The sequence below is a fragment of the Diaphorina citri genome, unplaced genomic scaffold (genome assembly GCF_000475195.1).
Source record: "Diaphorina citri unplaced genomic scaffold, Diaci psyllid genome assembly version 1.1 scaffold141, whole genome shotgun sequence".
In the NCBI taxonomy this organism is placed as follows: domain Eukaryota; kingdom Metazoa; phylum Arthropoda; class Insecta; order Hemiptera; family Psyllidae; genus Diaphorina; species Diaphorina citri.
The window spans coordinates 287,877-306,069 of record NW_007377578.1 but is presented as its reverse complement, the minus strand read 5'-3'; the positions used below and the strand labels follow the sequence as shown (position 1 = coordinate 306,069).

Sequence of the window (18,193 nt, the reverse complement as noted above, 5' to 3'; positions counted from 1 at the left end):
CCCTGTTGCAGGCTGATGCTGTTGTAAGCGCATGTGTTTAAGTGAATTTCGATGAGAGAGCAAGTCAATACTTGGGGCTTGTTGGCCCGGCGAAATCCAAAACCCGTGGCCCTGTCCTTTATGTCTAATTGCGCATGTAAGCCTTGGTTTGTATGGCGAGTTTGAGAACGCCGGCGGACGCATGGGGACCCGAAAAAACCTGTTCCCACCCTGAGTTTGAGGGTCCTTAGAATTCCCTCAGATTTCTTTGGTACCCTAATTGGCAAATTAGAAAAGAGAGAAGGGAGAGGCGAGAAAAATAGTATGTAATTCTGTTTATTATATTATCTTATTATTATTATTATATTATTATTATTATTATTATTATTATTATTATACTTCCGATCTTTTTTATTTTTACTGTACCTACAATACTTGGAATTTGGATGGAACCGTTTTGAGAGTATTTGTTGACCTCTATTTACAGAGACAAAAATCTTATTTTAACCCAATTTATCATCCCTTTAAAAGTTTAAATATTGTTCTTTTTTTAAGAGGTTTGATAGGGGGAACTGTAACTATCTAGGTCTTATTGCCTTGAAAGCGAAGGGAGAAGAAAGACAGGATAAGAGAAAGCCAGCCGTTCCGAGAACGAACCTTATTCGATAGGGAAAAAAATCGGCCCGGGCAGGAGTCGAACCCGCGACCTAGTGCTTACATGCTTAAGACAAGACAGACGCGCTACCCTCCAAACTAACTAGCATATTGTTCTTGAAGTTTTCTACAAGCTGTCCTGTTTATCAATCTCAGTGGCGCAGTGGTTAGCGCGGTGGACTCTGGATCTGGAGGTTCGAGTCCAAGTCGAGTCATAAAATTTAGCTAAGTGGATTAAGCGGGGAAAGACATTTGTGACAATCATTTATGCTTAACACAATTAAAATTCCTTTTTTAATTCTAGGCGCGGACGATCGTCAAATCAAGCTGTGGCGCATGAACGACTCGAAAGCGTGGGAGGTGGACATATTCCGTGGCCATTACAACAATGTAAGCTGTGTCCTGTTCCATCCCAAGAGTGAGGTGATCGTGTCCAATGCAGAGGACAAGAGTATTCGCCTGTGGGATATGACGAAGAGGACATGTCTGAATACGTTCAGAAGGGAACAAGAACGATTCTGGGTAAGTATTTATTATTATTATTTATTTTTTTGAAGATGTTTGATAGAGGGATCTGTAACTGATGTTTTTATAGTCCCGAAATAGAAGAGAGAAGAAAGACAGGATAGGAGAGAGCCAGCCGTTCCGATAACGAACCTTATCTCTTCAGGATAAAATCCGTCCTGGGCGGGAATCGAACCCGCGGCCTAGCGCTTACGAGGCAGACGCACTACCAACCAAGTTATTCCGTGGCCATTACAACAATGTAAGCTGTGTCTTGTTCCATCCCAAGAGTGAGGTGATCGTGTCCAATGCAGAGGACAAGAGTATCCGCCTGTGGGATATGACGAAGAGGACATGTCTGAATACGTTCAGAAGGGAACAAGAACGATTCTGGGTAAGTTTTTTTTTTAAGATGTTTGATAGAGGGATCTGTAACTAATAAGGTTTTTATAGTCCCGAAATAGAAGAGAGAAGAAAGGATAGGAGAGAGCCAGCCGTTCCAAGAACGAACCTTATCTCTTTAGGATAAAATCCGCCCTGGGCGGGAATCGAACCCGCAGCCTAGCGCTTATGAGGCAGACGCGCTACCAACCAAGCTAACTAGGCTGGCTAGGTTCGGTTTATCGTCAATTGCTTTAATCAGGCTGTTAGAATTATCGACACATTTGAATCAATCGTATTCTAATTTAAAATTAAATCCTCTTCTTCTCCCTCTAGGTTCTGGTGGCGCATCCAACCCTGAATCTATTCGCGGCCGGGCATGATGCAGGCATGGTCCGGTTTATCGTCAATTGCTTTAATCAGGCTGTTAGAATTATCGACACATTTGAATCAATCGTATTCTAATTTAAAATTAAATCCTCTTTTTCTCCCTCTAGGTTCTGGTGGCGCATCCAACCCTGAATCTATTCGCGGCCGGGCATGATGCAGGCATGGTTGTGTTCAAGTTCGAGCGAGAAAGGCCCGCTTACACGGTGCACAACAATGTCATGTATTACGTCAAGGAGAGATTCCTGCATCGCTTGGACCTGACCAATTCGAAAGATTCGGTGGTCATGCAGCTCAGAGGTAAAATATTGAAGCGATTGCTAGTCTTCCGACTAAATCTATCAGGGTACCCTATCCTATACCAACTCTCCTCTTGCTCATTTCTTGTCCATCTCTTCTATAAAGTCTTGTCAAAATCAACTTCTTTTGCCCGATCTTCCAACAGAGAGTTTTCAGTTAAACCATTGTTAAATACTGGCCTGTGTAAATCAAATGGGTGACACTGTGTTACCTCTCAAGGAACCAAATCATTCCACCTAACCAAATGGTAAATAAGGTAAATTTTGAATAATGTTATTCCCACTGATTGATGATTGACAGGAGGAGGTCGTATACCAGCGCATTCTATCAGTTACAATGCCACCGAGCATTCCATCCTGGTCACCACTCGCAATGCAAACAACTTTGGTAAAATATTGAAGCGATTGCTAGTCTTCCGACTAAATCTATCAGGGTACCCTATACCAACTCTCCTCTTGCTCATTTCTTGTCCATCTCTTCTATAAAGTCTAGTCAAAATTAACTTCTTTTGCCCGATCTTCCAACAGAGAGTTTTCAGTTAAACCATTGTTAAATACTGGCCTGTGTAAATCAAATGGGTGACACTGTGTTAGCTCTCAGCGGATTGGCCATTAGTGGTTCAGTGACTAGAAAAGATTGTACTTTTTTTTGAAACGAGGTTTGGTAGAGGGAACTGTAACTGCCAAAGTCTTATCATCCCAAAATCGAAGGACGATAGGCTTTCTGGCAGGATTCTCACACACTGGGCTCTTTCACCCAACCAAATCGTTCCACCTAACCAAATGGTAAATTTTGATTAATGTTATTCCCACTGATTGATGATTGACAGGAGGAGGTCGTATACCAGCGCACTCTATCAGTTACAATGCCACCGAGCATTCCATTCTGGTCACCACTCGCAATGCTAACAACTTCGAGAACAGCACCTATGATCTGTACATGATCCCTAAGGAAGAGAGCGAGAGGAAGGAGGTGGCGGATGGGAAACGATCGACAGGAATCAGCGCTGTGTGGGTGGCCCGGAACCGGTTTGCAGTCCTGGATCGCAATCATACCATCCTGATCAAGAATCTCAAAAATGAGGTATGTAATGAGCAGTGGTATTTCAGGGATAAACTTTGGACAAAAGTACGAAAGAAGTTTGCGTTTCTCAGGACTTTAGTTTTAAACTTGAATCGTTCGAATCTACTGACAGTAAAGTCTAGGTCCATGGGCAGCTGAGTCAATCTCTGTCAAAAAGGTTGGAACCGCCCTACATTGCGTTTCTGGTGATCCATCTTCGCGTCAGTACTTGGTTCAGAAAATTTCTCTGGCCATCCAAAGGGACAATTGCACGTAAGCACGTTGCCCCCTGGAATGATGATAGACGAAGTATTTTACTAAAAATTAAGTACCTCTGGCGGATGGGAAACGATCGACAGGAATCAGCGCTGTGTGGGTGGCCCGGAACCGGTTTGCAGTCCTGGATCGCAATCATACCATCCTCATCAAGAATCTCAAAAATGAGGTAGATATTAGTGCTTTGACTATCGAATTAGGACATGTAGTCCCTTAATCTCAACAGCTTAATATTACAGCACTTTATTTATTTAAAGTATAAAGTACAATATGGGAGGTAATAACAAACGAATAAAAGAAAAAAAGTATGTAATTTACGGTGGTAATTCAGGATTAAACTTCGGAAAAAATCACAAGTTTGCGTTTCTCAGGAGTTTAGTTTCAAACTCAAGTCGTTCAAATCTAACTGAAAGGAAAGTCTGGGTCCACGGGCAGCTGAGTCAATTTCTATTGAAAAGATTGGAGCCGCCCTACATCGCGTTTCTGGTGATCCTCGCTCGCGTCAGTACTTGGTTCAGAAAATTTCTCTGGCCATCCAAAGGGGCAATTGCTCGAGGGGATCATGAGCACATGTCAGTTCGTGATGACGTCAGTTCATGTGTAAACCATGGCTGTTTCAACGTTATTTTTTTGTGACCTTTTAGCGACATTTTAGGGGATTTAGGTACCGTTTTGGATGTTTTTGAGTGCGCCAATGTACTTTTTGGGTACTTTTACATCGGAATAGGACTCTATCTCGAAAAAAATTGTCATTTGGTTGAGCCCCTATAATTTTCGCGGGCAGCCATTTTTTTGTGATGACGTCAGTTCATGTGTCAGTTCGTGATGACGTCAGTTCATGTGTAAACCATGGCTGTTTCAACGTTATTTTTTTTGCGACCTTTTAGCGACATTTTAGGGGATTTAGGTACCGTTTTGGATGTTTTTGAGTGCGCCAATGTACTTTTTGGGTACTTTTACATCGGAATAGGACTCTATCTCGAAAAAAAATTGTCATTTGGTTGAGCTTCTATAATTTTCGCGGGCAGCCATTTTTTCGTGATGACTTCAGTTCATGCGAGGTCGTAAACCATGGCTGTTTCAACGTTATTTTTTTTGCGACCTTTTAGCGACATTTTAGGGGATTTAGGGACCGTTTTGGATGTTTTTGAGTGCGCCAATGCACTTTTTGGGTACTTTTACATCGGAATAGGACTCTATCTCGAAAAAAATTGTCATTTGGTTGTGCCCCATTCAGCTAGTTGTTGTATAAGAGCCAGTGAGCTCTATATAAAGATTCATTGGATACAAAGCTACTAGAGATATAATAGATCTTCAGTCATACCTATAAGTATTCCTTCATTTTCATCTATGTGTAACTATTCGGGCAGGATAAACAAGGTATATTCCATTCTATTCTACTTACCTCTCCCTCACAGGATATCCGGAAGTAGCGCTTCACTTCGTCAAGGATGACCGTACTCGACTCACCCTAGCACTGGAGTGTGGTAACATAGATATTGCCCTGGAAGCCGCCAGAGTCCTGGAAGACAAGAGTGTGTGGGAGAGACTGGGACATGCGGCTCTCATGCAAGGTAACTAACGCTAGAGGTAGAAAAATAGAAACAGCCCGTATACAAAAAGCCCACTCCGAGATTTAGGTGTAGGTGCAAACAGCCCTAAAGGATAGGTTAAGCTTCTACGAATCTAACGATCTGGAAGACAAGAGTGTGTGGGAGAGACTGGGACATGCGGCTCTCATGCAAGGTAACTAACGCTAGAGGTAGAAAAATAGAAATAGCCAGTACACAAGCCCACTCCGAGATTTAGGTGCAAACAGCTCTAAAGGATTGGTTAAGCTTCTACGAATCTAACGAACAGTAGGATAGTTTCGTTAGATACAGCTCTTCTAACTTATTCCACCCTTCAAGGATTTCAACCACCTCCTTCCTGCCTCGGTGGTGTAGTGGTGAGGACACAGACTCGCCAGGTAAACAGGAGGGCGTGAGTTCAGTCCCAGACGAGGCAAAGAATGTTCTCCTTCATTTTAGAATTTGACCACTTAATAATAGAATTAGAGCTCTAAAGGCCAGGTTGTAGATAAAGCCTTTCCATACACAAAAAGCCCACTCCGAGGCTTAGGTGTACAGGCAAACAGTCCTAAAGGATGGGTTAACCTTCTACGAATCTAGCTTCTGGGGTTAACGGTTAACCTCGCCTAGTGGTTACCTTTCACTCAAGAGTATTCTCTATTATTCCAGGTAATGAGGGCGTGAGTTCAGTCCCAGACGAGGCAAAGAATGTTCTCCTTCATTTTAGAATTTGACCACTTAATAATAGAATTAGAGCTCTAAGGGCCAGGTGGTAGATAAAGCCTTTTCGTACACAAAAAGCCCACTCCGAGGCTTAGGTGTACAGGCAAACAGCCCTAAAGGACGGGTTAACCTTCTACGAATGTAGCTTCTGGGGTTAACGGTTAACCTCGCCTAGTGGTTACCTTTCACTCAAGAGTCTATTCTCTATTATTCCAGGTAACCATCAGATTGTGGAGATGTGCTATCAACGTACGAAGAACTTCGACAAGTTGGCCTTCCTGTATCTGATCACTGGCAATCTGGAGAAGTTGAAGAAGATGATGAAGATTGCTGAGATCCGACGTGATATTAGTGGACAATACCAAGCTGCTTTGTTATTGGGTAGGATGGGGAGAGGTTTCTTCTTATTACACTATTTTTCTTTTTTCTTCTTCGCCTTTTTACGTGTACAGACGGGGTCGGCGTTTTTCGTCAGCATCTCAATCAGCCCTAACTAGGATGATTGCTTTGGGCTGACATTTGGTTTTGGCTACAAATTTTACGAGTGGATGCCCATCGCGCTCAACCTTTGCTATTTCTTTAGCAAAGGAAATTCAGGCTGGTATACCTCCCTTTAAAGTCCCCCAGCCAGACTAAGCTGGTCTAGTCCCTGTTTATTGTCCCCCAGCCAGACTTACAATTATAAATACAACAATAAAAAATATGTAGACTTCACTTCGGTCGGTAGATGAGAAATGAGGCAGGAGTCGAACCCGCGACCTAGTGCTTACATGCTTAAGACAAGACAGACGCGCTACCCTCCAAACTAACTAGCATATTGTTCTTAATGTTTTCTACGAGCTGTCCTGTTTATCAATCTCAGTGGCGCAGTGGTTATCGCGGTGGACTCTGGATCTGGAGGTTCGAGTCTATGTCGAGTCATAAAATTTAGCTAAGTGTATTAAGCGGGGAAAGACATTTATTTTGTGACAATCATTTATGCTTAACACAATTAAAATTCCTTAAGTTGGCCTTCCTGTATCTGATCACTGGCAATCTGGAGAAGTTGAAGAAGATGATGAAGATTGCTGAGATCCGACGTGATATTAGTGGACAATACCAAGCTGCTTTGTTATTGGGTAGGATGGGGAGAGGTTTCTTCTTATTACACTATTTTTCTTTTTTCTTCTTCGCCTTTTTACGTGTACAGACGGGGTCGGCGTTTTTCGTCAACATCTCAATCAGCCCTAACTAGGATGATTGCTTTGGGCTGACATTTGATTTTGGCTACAAATTTTACGAGTGGATAGTGGATACCTTTCGCACTCAACCTTTACTATTTCTTTAGCAAAGGGAATTCAGGCTGGTATACCTCCCTTTAAAGTCCCCCAGCCAGACTAAGCTGGTCTAGTCCCTGTTTATTGTCCCCCAGTTACACTTATAAATACAATAAAAATTATGTAGACTTCACTTCGGTCGGTAGATGAGAAATAATCGAATCGGTTTCATTATTCCAGGTGAAGTAGGCGAGCGTATCAAGATCCTCAAGTCATGCGGCCAAACCTCCCTGGCCTATTTGACCGCCGCTACTCACGGACTCTCCGAAGAGGCGGCCGAGCTCGAATCGAACCTGCGAACTGCGGACCCGAACGCCACCCTACCGACCGTACATCCCGAGGCTCAACTGTTGCGACCACCGGCCCCTGTAGCCGAGGCTGAAACCAACTGGCCCCTGCTGACTGTGTCCAAGAGCTTCTTTGAAGGTGAGAGAACAGAGAAATAGAGATTTCCTTTTGTAAAATAAATAAATACAGAAGCCGTAAGCTGTAAAATGAGTGAGAAACGGAGTAAGATGGACGCTAATGATACAGGGAGGCAGAAAAGAGAGTTGGACGTAACAGATGTAGATCACCAACCAGTCTACACCAATCACTTGCTCGGGTGCCTCGGGGTCGCCACTCCCCGTACAGTTCAAAATAACAAGGACTGCCCTTGAGACAACTTCAAAGCTCTTCAAAACAACATAATATGCAGTGAAGAACTTTTAAATAATAAGAACTATCATATTCCATTCAATTCCATTTTCAGGTGACGAAAAAGATGAGTTCAGTGGGGTGTGAGGAGATATTCTACGCGGGTACCGGGGCTCTGTTGTGTCGGGAGGCGGACCATGTGATTCTGTTTGATGTGCAGCAGAAACGTGCCCTGGCTCAGGTCAAAGTGGCCAAGTGTAGACATGTGGTAAGTTTTGATATTGATTTTCTGGTGATCCTCGCTCGCGTCAGTACTTGGTTCAGAAAATTTCTCTGGCCATCCAAAGGGACAATTGCACGTAAGCACGTTGCCCTCTGGAATGATGATAGACGAAGTATTTTACTAAAAATTAAGTTCCTTACGATGACTGTACTGAAAAGTTCTGTACTGTGTAAACCCTTAACTTTTAAATAATAAGAACTATCATATTCCATTCAATTCCATTTTCAGGTGACGAAAAAGATGAGTTCAGTGGGGTGTGAGGAGATATTCTACGCGGGTACCGGGGCTCTGTTGTGTCGGGAGGCGGACCATGTGATTCTGTTTGATGTTCAGCAGAAACGTGCCCTGGCTCAGGTCAAAGTGGCCAAGTGTAGACATGTGGTGAGTTGATATTGATGTATAATTGTTGTATAAGAGCCAGTGAGCTCTATAATAAAGGTGAGGAGATATTCTACGCGGGTACCGGGGCTCTGTTGTGTCGGGAGGCGGACCATGTGATTCTGTTTGATGTTCAGCAGAAACGTGCTCTGGCTCAGGTCAAAGTGGCCAAGTGTAGACATGTGGTGAGTTGATATTGATATAATTGTTTTATAAGAGCCAGTGAGCTCTATAATAAAAATTCATTCGATACAAAGCTACTAAAGATATAATAGATCTTCAGTCATACCTATATTCCTTCATTTTCATCTATGTGTAACAAATTTGGTGGGTGGAACTCTCTACGTAGAGACACAAGGAAAAATCTAGGGACATTCAAGACCTCCCTGGTAAAAAAGGAGCTCTTCTCCTTAAAAGAAAAATAAGATAGGTAGAAAATAAAATAAACACGTTAGATATTAGGACATTCACATGAATAAGAAGGTACCTACCATATTTATGCAGATTTTAAAAAGGAAAAAAAAAAAAAAAAAAAAAAAAAAAACAAGCTAGATATTAGGACATTCACATGAATAAGAAGGTACCTACCATATTTATGCAGATTGTTTTTTCTTCTCTCGACTGAATGTATGTAGAATTTTTTTCTCAAGTACCTTGATTTGAATTATACCATTAAAACCAAATATGAGTGGAATTTAATTTAATTTATCAAGTTCCATTAGTTATTTTTACAACATAATAACATCAGAACGCAAAATTCATATAAATGGTATACCCATCCGTCAAAAACTCTCATTATTTATGTCTCCCCTTCAGGTTTGGTCTCCCGATATGACTCACCTGGCCCTCCTGTCCAAGCACACACATCAGAACGCAAAATTCATATAAATGGTATACCCATCCGTCAAAAACTCTCATTATTTATGTCTCCCCTTCAGGTTTGGTCTCCCGACATGACTCACCTGGCTCTCCTATCCAAGCACACGCTTCACATCTGTAACCGCAAGATGGAGGGTTTTCCAGTCTGGTAGACACCCTGGCAGAAAGTAAAAAAGTTAACCAGTTTTTCCATTGTCTATAGAGGATTTTTCACTATAAAAAATATTATATGAGACTTCTACCCTCAAAAACCACGAATAAACTACCATTTGGGAGAATTTAAGAATCTAGTGATTTCTTTTCCTTGAATCTAGTGATTTTTAAAAATTTGGAGTGGAGACCCTGTTTTCTACTGGGAGTTTTGGGCCAAATCATGATTTTTTTTCAAAAAAGCATTTTTAAAAAAAGCATTTTGCCTCAAATGTAAAATGGGTCAAAAAAAGCATTTAAAATGTAAAATGCAAAATGCTTTTTCAAAACCAATTTGAAATGTAAAATGTAAATGTACATTTTACATTTTGCATTTTACATTTTCCATTTTGCATTTTGCGGTTCGCACATCTCTGAGTACCATACATAGGAAAATTTCCTGGAAGTTTTACATAACAATCTTGATCCTGAATTGATTTCAGGTGCTGGACTGATGAAGAGTGACGTCATCAATAACATTGACAGTAGTCTCGCTGCCACTGAAGTAGATGTACAGGGCTGGGGTGATGATGCAGATTTGGGTAAGTACTCTCCTATTAATTTTATCATCCTACCAAAAAAACAAAATCTTACATTTTAATCAGCATAAGGATTATGTCTGGCTGGGGGACGTTAAACAGACCAGTTCAAACAACTTCTTGTGAAAAAGTGGCGAGCCTTTAGAATAGACAGATTTTCATCAAAAGACCAAAAAATGCAAGGGATTTTTGCAGATCTCTTTCTCTAGTGATTGCATTATTGACAAGACATGTTTACTATTTCAGGAAATCAGGTGTACTACTTGGACAGAGAATGTTCGCCTCATGTACTTCGTATTGATCCTACCGAGTTCAAATTCAAGCTGGCACTCATCAATCACAAGTATGAAGAAGTGCTGCACATTGTACGCAATAGTCGACTCGTAGGTCAGAGCATCATTGCGTATCTACAACAGAAAGGTAAGATGAAAGTGTTGTTAGCAGCCTAGTTCGCTGGAAAGGTGAATTTTAATGATTACCAGCCTAATTAGCTTGGAGGGCAGCGCGCCTGCCTTGTAAGCGCTAGGTTATGGGTTCCATTCCCGCCCGGGTTGAACTTTATCCTAAACAAGTAAGGTTCGTCCTCGGAACGCCTGTTTTTCTCCTATCCTGTCCCCTTTCTCTCTTCGATTTCGGACGATAAGACCTCAGCACGTACAGTTCCCTCTATCAAAGCTCTTGAAAATTCTTTTCTTTTGAATTGTAGCTTGGAGGGCCGCGCGCCTGCCTTGTAAGCGCTAGATTATGGGTTCCATTCCCGCCCGGGTTGAACTTTGTCCTAAACAAGTAAGGCTCGTTCTTGGACAGGCTGGCTTTTTCCTATCGTGCCCTCTTTCTCTCTTCGATTTCGAGGCGATAAGACCTCAGCACGCACAGTTCCCTCTATCAAAGCTCTTGAAAAACCCCTACTTATTCTTTTCTTTTGAATTGTTACTGATACCTACATACATGTATGCATTTTAACCCATCAAATATACGAGACCTTGTTTAGACTGCTGGGGTGAAGGGATTTTTCAGTCCTATTCGGGCAAGATAAACAAGGTATATTCCATTCTATTCTACTTACCTCTCCCTCACAGGATATCCGGAAGTAGCGCTTCACTTCGTTAAGGATGATCGCACTCGACTTACCCTAGCACTGGAGTGTGGTAACATTCCTCCCCATAGATCATATTCTGGCAGGTAAAGTAATACCTGTTCACCGGCTTTAAAAATTACGTGGTGAAAAATTACGACTTTAAAATATTCAATAAAATCTCCGTCAATGAACTTTTTTTAGAAGTTTGATAGAGGGAAATGTAACAACGGAGGTCTTATTGTCATGAAAAAATTAAAGACAAAAGGAGGACGAGAAAGCTAGCCGTTCCGAGAACGAACCTTATGTCGTTCCTTTTGTCGAGGTAAACCAAGCAAGTTTTAGGATAAAGTTCTCTACCGTCCACGCTAACTAGGCTGGCTTTTAAAAAACAATCAAGTAATTAGCTATTCACGCAATTCACCACGTAAGCAATACTGACGCAAAAACAGTTTCAATGTATTATTTATCTGTATCCCTCAGGCTCATTCGAAACGGCTTTCAAGCTACTGCATGATCAGATTGGAGTCAAGAACTTCCTCCCCTACAGACATCCTCCCCATAGATCATATTCTGGCAGGTAAAGTAATACCTGTTCACCGGCTTTAAAAATTACGTGGTGAAAAATTACGACTTTAAAATGTTCAATAAAATCCCCGCTAATTAACTTTTTTTAGAAGTTTGATAGAGGGACATGTAACAACGGAGGTCTTATTGTCATGAAAAATTAAAGACAAAAAGAGGACGAGAAAGCCAGCCGTTCCGAGGACGAACCTTATCTATTTAGGATAAAGTTCTCTACCGTCCACGCTAACTAGACTGGCTTTTAAAAAACAATCAAGTAATTTTTACTCTTCAAGCTATTGTGTTCTTCTTTTCAAGATGAATCTTCACAAAGTTACGTCAGAATCTATCAATAAATCAAGTAATTAGCTATTCACGCAATTCACCACGTAAGCAATCCTGACGCAAAAACAGTTTCAATGTATTATTTATCTGTATCCCTCAGGCTCGTTCGAAACGGCTTTCAAGCTACTGCACGATCAGATTGGAGTCAAGAACTTCCTCCCCTACAGACAGATGTTCCTCAATAGTTATTTGCAATCCCGCACTGCTTATTCTACGCTACCCCTGCTGGCTCCAGTCACGGCATTCCCCACTAGAAAAGGTGAGTGGAGAATTGGAACTATGTATTTCATATTAAGCGTGCCGGGAGGCGCGCGAACGTTAAGAGTACGAAGCGCCGCCCGGCCTATATTAACACGAAACAGAGTTTCATGATTATATTAACCTGAAATACATCATGGTTTTTCGACATTTACTACTCAACTTTTCTCCCACTCCCCTTAAACTTTTAGCAAATTTTATTTCATATAATTATGTCGCGGCCAAAATAACACCTCCTAAGTCCTGAGTCGATTTTTCCGATTTCGAGATTTTTTGTGCTAACTGAAGCAGTGTAAATAAGCACATTTGTTATAATTACATCATAATGATGGTAGATTCAAATCAAAGTTATTAAGGTTTTCCACACATAGTCGACCGGTCATCGATCGATGTCGGCTGAACCGTCTACACTGCCTCAATAACATATGTAGATTCACCTCGACACACCTTTACAATGATGCAATCTCTTCTTCCCAGGTCCCGGTATCAAAGAGAACTCCCACAAATAGCAAACTTCTTTGTTTATGAATATTGTCTCTCTTCTCCCTGCACTGGTCATAGCATCTCATTGATAACTGTACACTAATATCTCGAGATCTAACTTGATATACCATGGAATGATATCATAGGGACCTTGGAAGTAGAGATACTAGCTTATAATCATGTGGCATAAGGTCAAGTGAACAACTTGGTTTCTGAGAGGAGATATTCGTTTTGCCTGAAGATATTCGAAATTCTCTAAAGTTCTTGATGTACTTTGGTTGAGCAGCTGATAGCCAAAATACAACAATGCTACCAACTGACGACCAGTGGCAAATTCGTAGACGCTATTGAGAAGCTAAGAAATGTACTCATATGCATTCCATTGCTAGTGGTGACGACCAAGAAAGAAATCGAGGAGGCGAAACAGATTATCAACATTTGCAAGGAGTATATTGTCGGTACGTGAGAGACAAAATGGGTTATCTACTTTTCCAGTTGTGTATGTTATGTGTAGCTCTTTAGTTTAGTATGTTTAGATTGTCAATTGATTGTCTGGCTGGGGGATGTTAACCAGGGAGTAGACCAGCTTTGTCTGGCTGGGGGAATTTAAACAGGGAGTATACCAGCCTGAATTTCCCTTGCTAAAGAAATAGCAAAGGTTGAGTGCGAAGGGCATCCACTCGTAAAATTTGTAGCCAAAACCAAATGTCAGCCCAAAACAATCACCCTATTTAGAGCTGATGGAGAGGCTGACGAAAAACGCCGACCCCGTCTGTACACGGGAAAAGGCGAAGAAGAAGAAGAAGATTATTAATTCTTTAATACTCAACTCCCACCTTTTCTACCGCAGGTCTTCAAATGGAAACCTACCGAAAGAACAACTCAAATCCAAACGAGAGTTCCCAGGTTCGAATCTGCGAGCTGGCGGGCCTTATTTCCACTCACGGCAAAATTGCAACCTGTTCAGCCAAATTCTGACGTTGAAGCGACCGCTACCTAGATTTGTTGTTCTTCCCAAGACGCCAGAACATAGAATTACAAGACTTAACGTCCAGTTTTGCCGCCATAGACTTCTCGACTTGGACCTAGTATGGAGGTAAAACTTCTCTTCTTGATCACCTTTCTCTTCCCTCCCTGGCTCTCTCTTTCGTTCTCGTTTTTTCTCATCAAATATTTGTTTAAACAAGCTTTGTCCCCAAAACGTGTGGATACACAAGCATACTAAGTGCTCCTTTGCAATCAATTTCCAGTTTTCAGCAATCTTTTTACACGCCAACCTCCGCCACTGGTCGCCACCGATAAATAGTCGTCAATTGCCCTCACGAGCTGCAGTGGCACTCCGGAACTCCCAAACAGCAGACGAAAAAACTCCGGGATGCCGCACGACACGATCCACTGGCTACACGTCTGCTTCCGATGCGTGACAGTGATGCTGCGAGTGGGTTTAAATGGTCCTTGCCTGGAGATCCTTGCGAAGTTCCAGATCATCCGGTGGCGAAGAACCGACCATCGAGAGGGTCGCTAGTCCGTACTACAACAACATATTCTGGTACTATAAGAGAAATGAAACTGAAATTATATTTAATGAACTCTCCCATCCGTGGCACAAGCTCCGGCTTTTACGGATGGGTATACCATTTGTTAACAATTTATTTTGATGAGAGATTTGTTCTGAAAAACCAATAAATGGAAACTTAAAAAATAAAATAAATAAATAATGGAGATCCTTGCGAAGTTCCAGATCATCCCGGTGCGAAGAACCGACCATCGAGAGGGTCGCTAGTCGCTACTACAACAACATATTCTGCTTCCATTCTATTCTATTCTGAATTCTAATTCCATTCTATTCTCTCTCCTCAGGTGGCCACGCAAGCGCGCAAACTGTTGGCGATCTGCAACGCGAATCCCACGGACGAACACACCATCGACTACGACGAACACAATCCGTTCCAAATCTGCGCGCGCAGCTACACCCCCATCTATCACGGGCGTGAGAGCGAGGCATGTGTGTACTGTGGTGCGAGCTATCTTCCCAAGTATAAGGGTGAACTGTGTGCGGTGTGTACAGTGAGTGTGATCGATACACATCGGAATGCGTACGGGCTGCAGATATGTAAGAAATAAACCAGACCTGCAGCTCTGTAAAGGTGTGTACACATATAGACAACGGCCATCGATCGAGGTAGATCGGCGGCCCGTCGATTGTTTTTTTGTTTTTTTTTTTCCTTTTCCTTTTAGGCGCTTTAACACTACGGACAGTAGGTCGTTCGCGCCGCCGACACACCTAATGTCTAATGTCGTTCGACTATGTTTGGACACACCTTTGGAAATTAGAAATAAACTATGAGCGATGTGTACTCTGGCAATAAAATATTGTGCAGGTTGGCTTCCGCGAGAGTCCTTCCTGTGACTTTCTGTTAGTAAACAGATAGCAACTTTTTGCAGAAGTCAACTTGTGCTATATTGCTTTTCATCGAAATCTGTGTTTGTTGGTTGTTGATGCGATAGATAAGCACCTAGGTATGTACTAATATAAATTTCTGAAGAAAATATCCAGCCCACTGGGGGTTCGAACCCAGTATTGAGGAAGCTATCCTAACTCCTAACCAATTCTGTCCTTAAACTATAGTACGATTTTTATTGTAATAAAATCATTTACTGAACTATCATTTATTGTAATAAAATTTAATGTTTATTGGATTATTTATATTCTATCTCATTGTGACATTATTAAGGAGCGCGGTAGCGCTCCGCCCCGCCAAGTCAAGAAAGTTTGACCTTTCTCTTATTATGTACTGTGCCAAAAGTTTCTCGAAGACCATTCCTGAAAAGATTTCTCACTCCCACCAAAGGTAGCTAGTTACTATTAGGCTATTACACGTGTTAAGTGCCCAGATGGCCACCTTTCCAGATACTAATAGCGCGAACCTTTGCTCAACTTGAGTGATTAATAAAAAACTGGCCATAGTAAAATGTAGGTGATGGACTCAAGGGGGGAAAAGTTTCATTCTTGCTTTTGTACCAACTAGAACCGACCCTATTTTTGGCTGCACTTATCGTTTTTCTAGTGATTTCGAACCTCCTTGCATTCGCGCATCGTGTGAAATGTCCTTTTAAAGATTTTTTGATTTTTACAAAGAGGTTTCATTGTGATCAGCTGATTGGAGAAAGTTTCGTGGCGGTTGTGATTTGGGAATTTTTTAACGCAAATTTTATTTAATTTTTAATTAAAATAAAATAATTTCTTTAAAAAGTCTTTAATCCTTGAATATTTTACTGCATATTCAACAGCTTTCTGTACAAAGTTTCTTTTGTAGCTCGTTTGATTTGGAACTCTCAAAAATTCAACCTGTAAGGTAAGATGATCCCTGTCAGTTTGCATGTTATCATAGGGTATATCTGATCTATTCAGGTTTTGATAAACTTCTACCCACTCTCTAATTTGCCAGACTGCTATCTGTTTCATTAGAAGGGCTAAAGACGTTAGCTATTCTTGTTTCAGAATTCAGAATAGTAGTCATAATATGGGATTATCCTAAGTTTTACATAACAATCTTGATCCTGAATTGATTTCAGGTGCTGGACTGATGAAGAGTGACGTCATCAATAACATTGACAGTAGTCTGGCTGCCACTGAAGTAGATGTACAGGGCTGGGGTGATGATGCAGATTTGGGTAAGTACTCTCCTATTGATATTATCATCCTACCAAAAAAAACAAAATCTTACATTTTAATCAGCATAAGGATTATGTCTGGCTGGGGGACGTTAAACACGGAGTAGACCAGTCTAATCTGGCTAGGGGACTTTGAACAGGGAGTATACCAGCCTGAATTCCCCTTGCTAAAGAAATAGCAAAGGTTGAGTGCGAAGGGCATCCGCTCGTAAAATTTGTAGCCAAAACCAAATGTCAACCCAAAGCAATCACCCTAGTTAGGGATTGAGAGGCTGACGAACAACGCCGACCCCGTCTGTACACGGGAAAAGGCGAAGAAGAGAGTAGAATATACTTTTAATGTTAATTTGTTGTTCCATTTTAGCATTGGATGATGAAGATCTAGAAGGAGAAGGGAGAGGCCGTCGTACTCACGCAACCTGTAAGGTAAGATGATCCCTGTCAGTTTGCATGTTATCATAGGGTACCTGATCTATTCAGGTTTTGATAAACTTCTACCCACTATCTTTTTTCCAGACTGCTATCTGTTTCATTAGAAGGGCTAAATATGTTAGCTATTCTTGTTTCAGATATTTCAGAATAGTAGTCATAATATGGGATCATCCTTTAGAATTCTGAAGCGGTTTTAATGAACATATATTCCTCTCTTCTGTTTACATCTCAAAAATTCAGAACAGAATTTATCTCTCTTGGACCAAAACTGGCCCTCAGCAGACCCTGTATAATTTGCTCAAAAAAATGTAAACAAAGAACTACCAACGTTTGTAGATTCAGGGTGGTCTCTCTTGTCTGTGTTATTGACCTGTCAGAAATTATGAATATTTTAGAAAGTAGAACATGGCATGGGAGAGTGCCTACAGGGTGAAAGCAAACAATCTAAACCAAGATTCTGATTTCTTAAATAATGTCTTTTGAACATGAGTAGGGACATTCAGTATGTCTTAACATGTCACTAGAAGTCAAGGAGAGCTAACTTGTAGAGTAAAATTATTGAATTCTAGTCTGGTAAGGGTAAGGTGTTGGGCTAAAAAAGGACCATCTTGGACAAGGATTTTTGTTTACTTAACCTGTATGTGGTACAAACTGCACAAGTCGTAAATTTTTATTAGAGGGACCTGGCGCTGACAGGAGGACAGTAATGTTACCCAGGACACCGACAGGAGACGGACATATACCGATAGATATACGAGTAAATAGGTCTGGTTGAACTATAAATAGGGCGATTGCTTCCCCCCCCCCCCCCACACACACACATACACACACACCACACACACCCATCACACACACACACAACACACACACACACACACAACACACACACACACACACACAACACACACATTCATTTTTGTATATTAGATAGGTATTCATCTGTGTGTGATAGACTCTGCAAGAATGGTCCTGTGACCTTCTAGTTTTCCTTATCCATTACATTCCCAATGTGGATACAATGTTCTCGTATTTCCCATTAGTTTGTGTTGGTCCAACTGGTTAGCATGGAAAATCATTGGATTGGAAAGCCTGACCACATTCCTTTCTGCTTGGTCTATGAGGCAGGATGCTATACCATTGTGTATGTGACATGAAACACAGTTGGTTTTGTTTGTTACTTTGTTGCACACTTGTGTTATCAGGGTCATTATGGAAAATTTCGAGGTAGGGAAGAAAGGGTACTCGAAAATCTGTTTGCACATACCCCCCCCCCCCCCTTTTTTTTTTTTTTGTGTTTTTTCATT

The 18,193-nt window shown here is 41.4% G+C and overlaps 2 protein-coding genes and 1 long non-coding RNA gene across 3 annotated transcripts in view; all 3 read left to right on the top strand.

Moving 5' to 3' along the window:
• The window catches only part of LOC103504937 (coatomer subunit alpha-like), a gene marked incomplete in the record, with an annotated part of 35,019 nt that overhangs the window by 2,585 nt on the left and 14,241 nt on the right, over window positions 1-18,193 (top strand). Inside the window, 14 exon segments of the mRNA XM_026820358.1 lie at window positions 938-1,155; window positions 2,016-2,205; window positions 3,035-3,288; window positions 3,957-4,044; window positions 4,962-5,117; window positions 6,054-6,218; window positions 7,334-7,579; window positions 9,962-10,060; window positions 10,304-10,477; window positions 11,137-11,147; window positions 11,616-11,712; window positions 12,142-12,300; window positions 12,777-12,807; window positions 13,056-13,240. Of these exon segments, the coding sequence (XP_026676159.1) occupies window positions 938-1,155; window positions 2,016-2,205; window positions 3,035-3,288; window positions 3,957-4,044; window positions 4,962-5,117; window positions 6,054-6,218; window positions 7,334-7,579; window positions 9,962-10,060; window positions 10,304-10,477; window positions 11,137-11,147; window positions 11,616-11,712; window positions 12,142-12,300; window positions 12,777-12,807; window positions 13,056-13,240 (2,073 nt within the window).
• On the top strand, window positions 1,394-1,907 carry LOC113465665. The gene is made up of 2 exons (XR_003390296.1): window positions 1,394-1,531; window positions 1,855-1,907. It is a non-coding gene; the product is annotated as an uncharacterized LOC113465665 (long non-coding RNA).
• On the top strand, window positions 13,866-15,496 carry LOC103504929 (coatomer subunit alpha-like). The gene is made up of 2 exons (XM_008469232.2): window positions 13,866-13,878; window positions 14,643-15,496. Exons 1-2 carry the CDS (start codon window positions 13,873-13,875, stop codon window positions 14,904-14,906), a joined length of 270 nt encoding a protein of 89 aa, XP_008467454.1. The 5' UTR covers window positions 13,866-13,872; the 3' UTR covers window positions 14,907-15,496.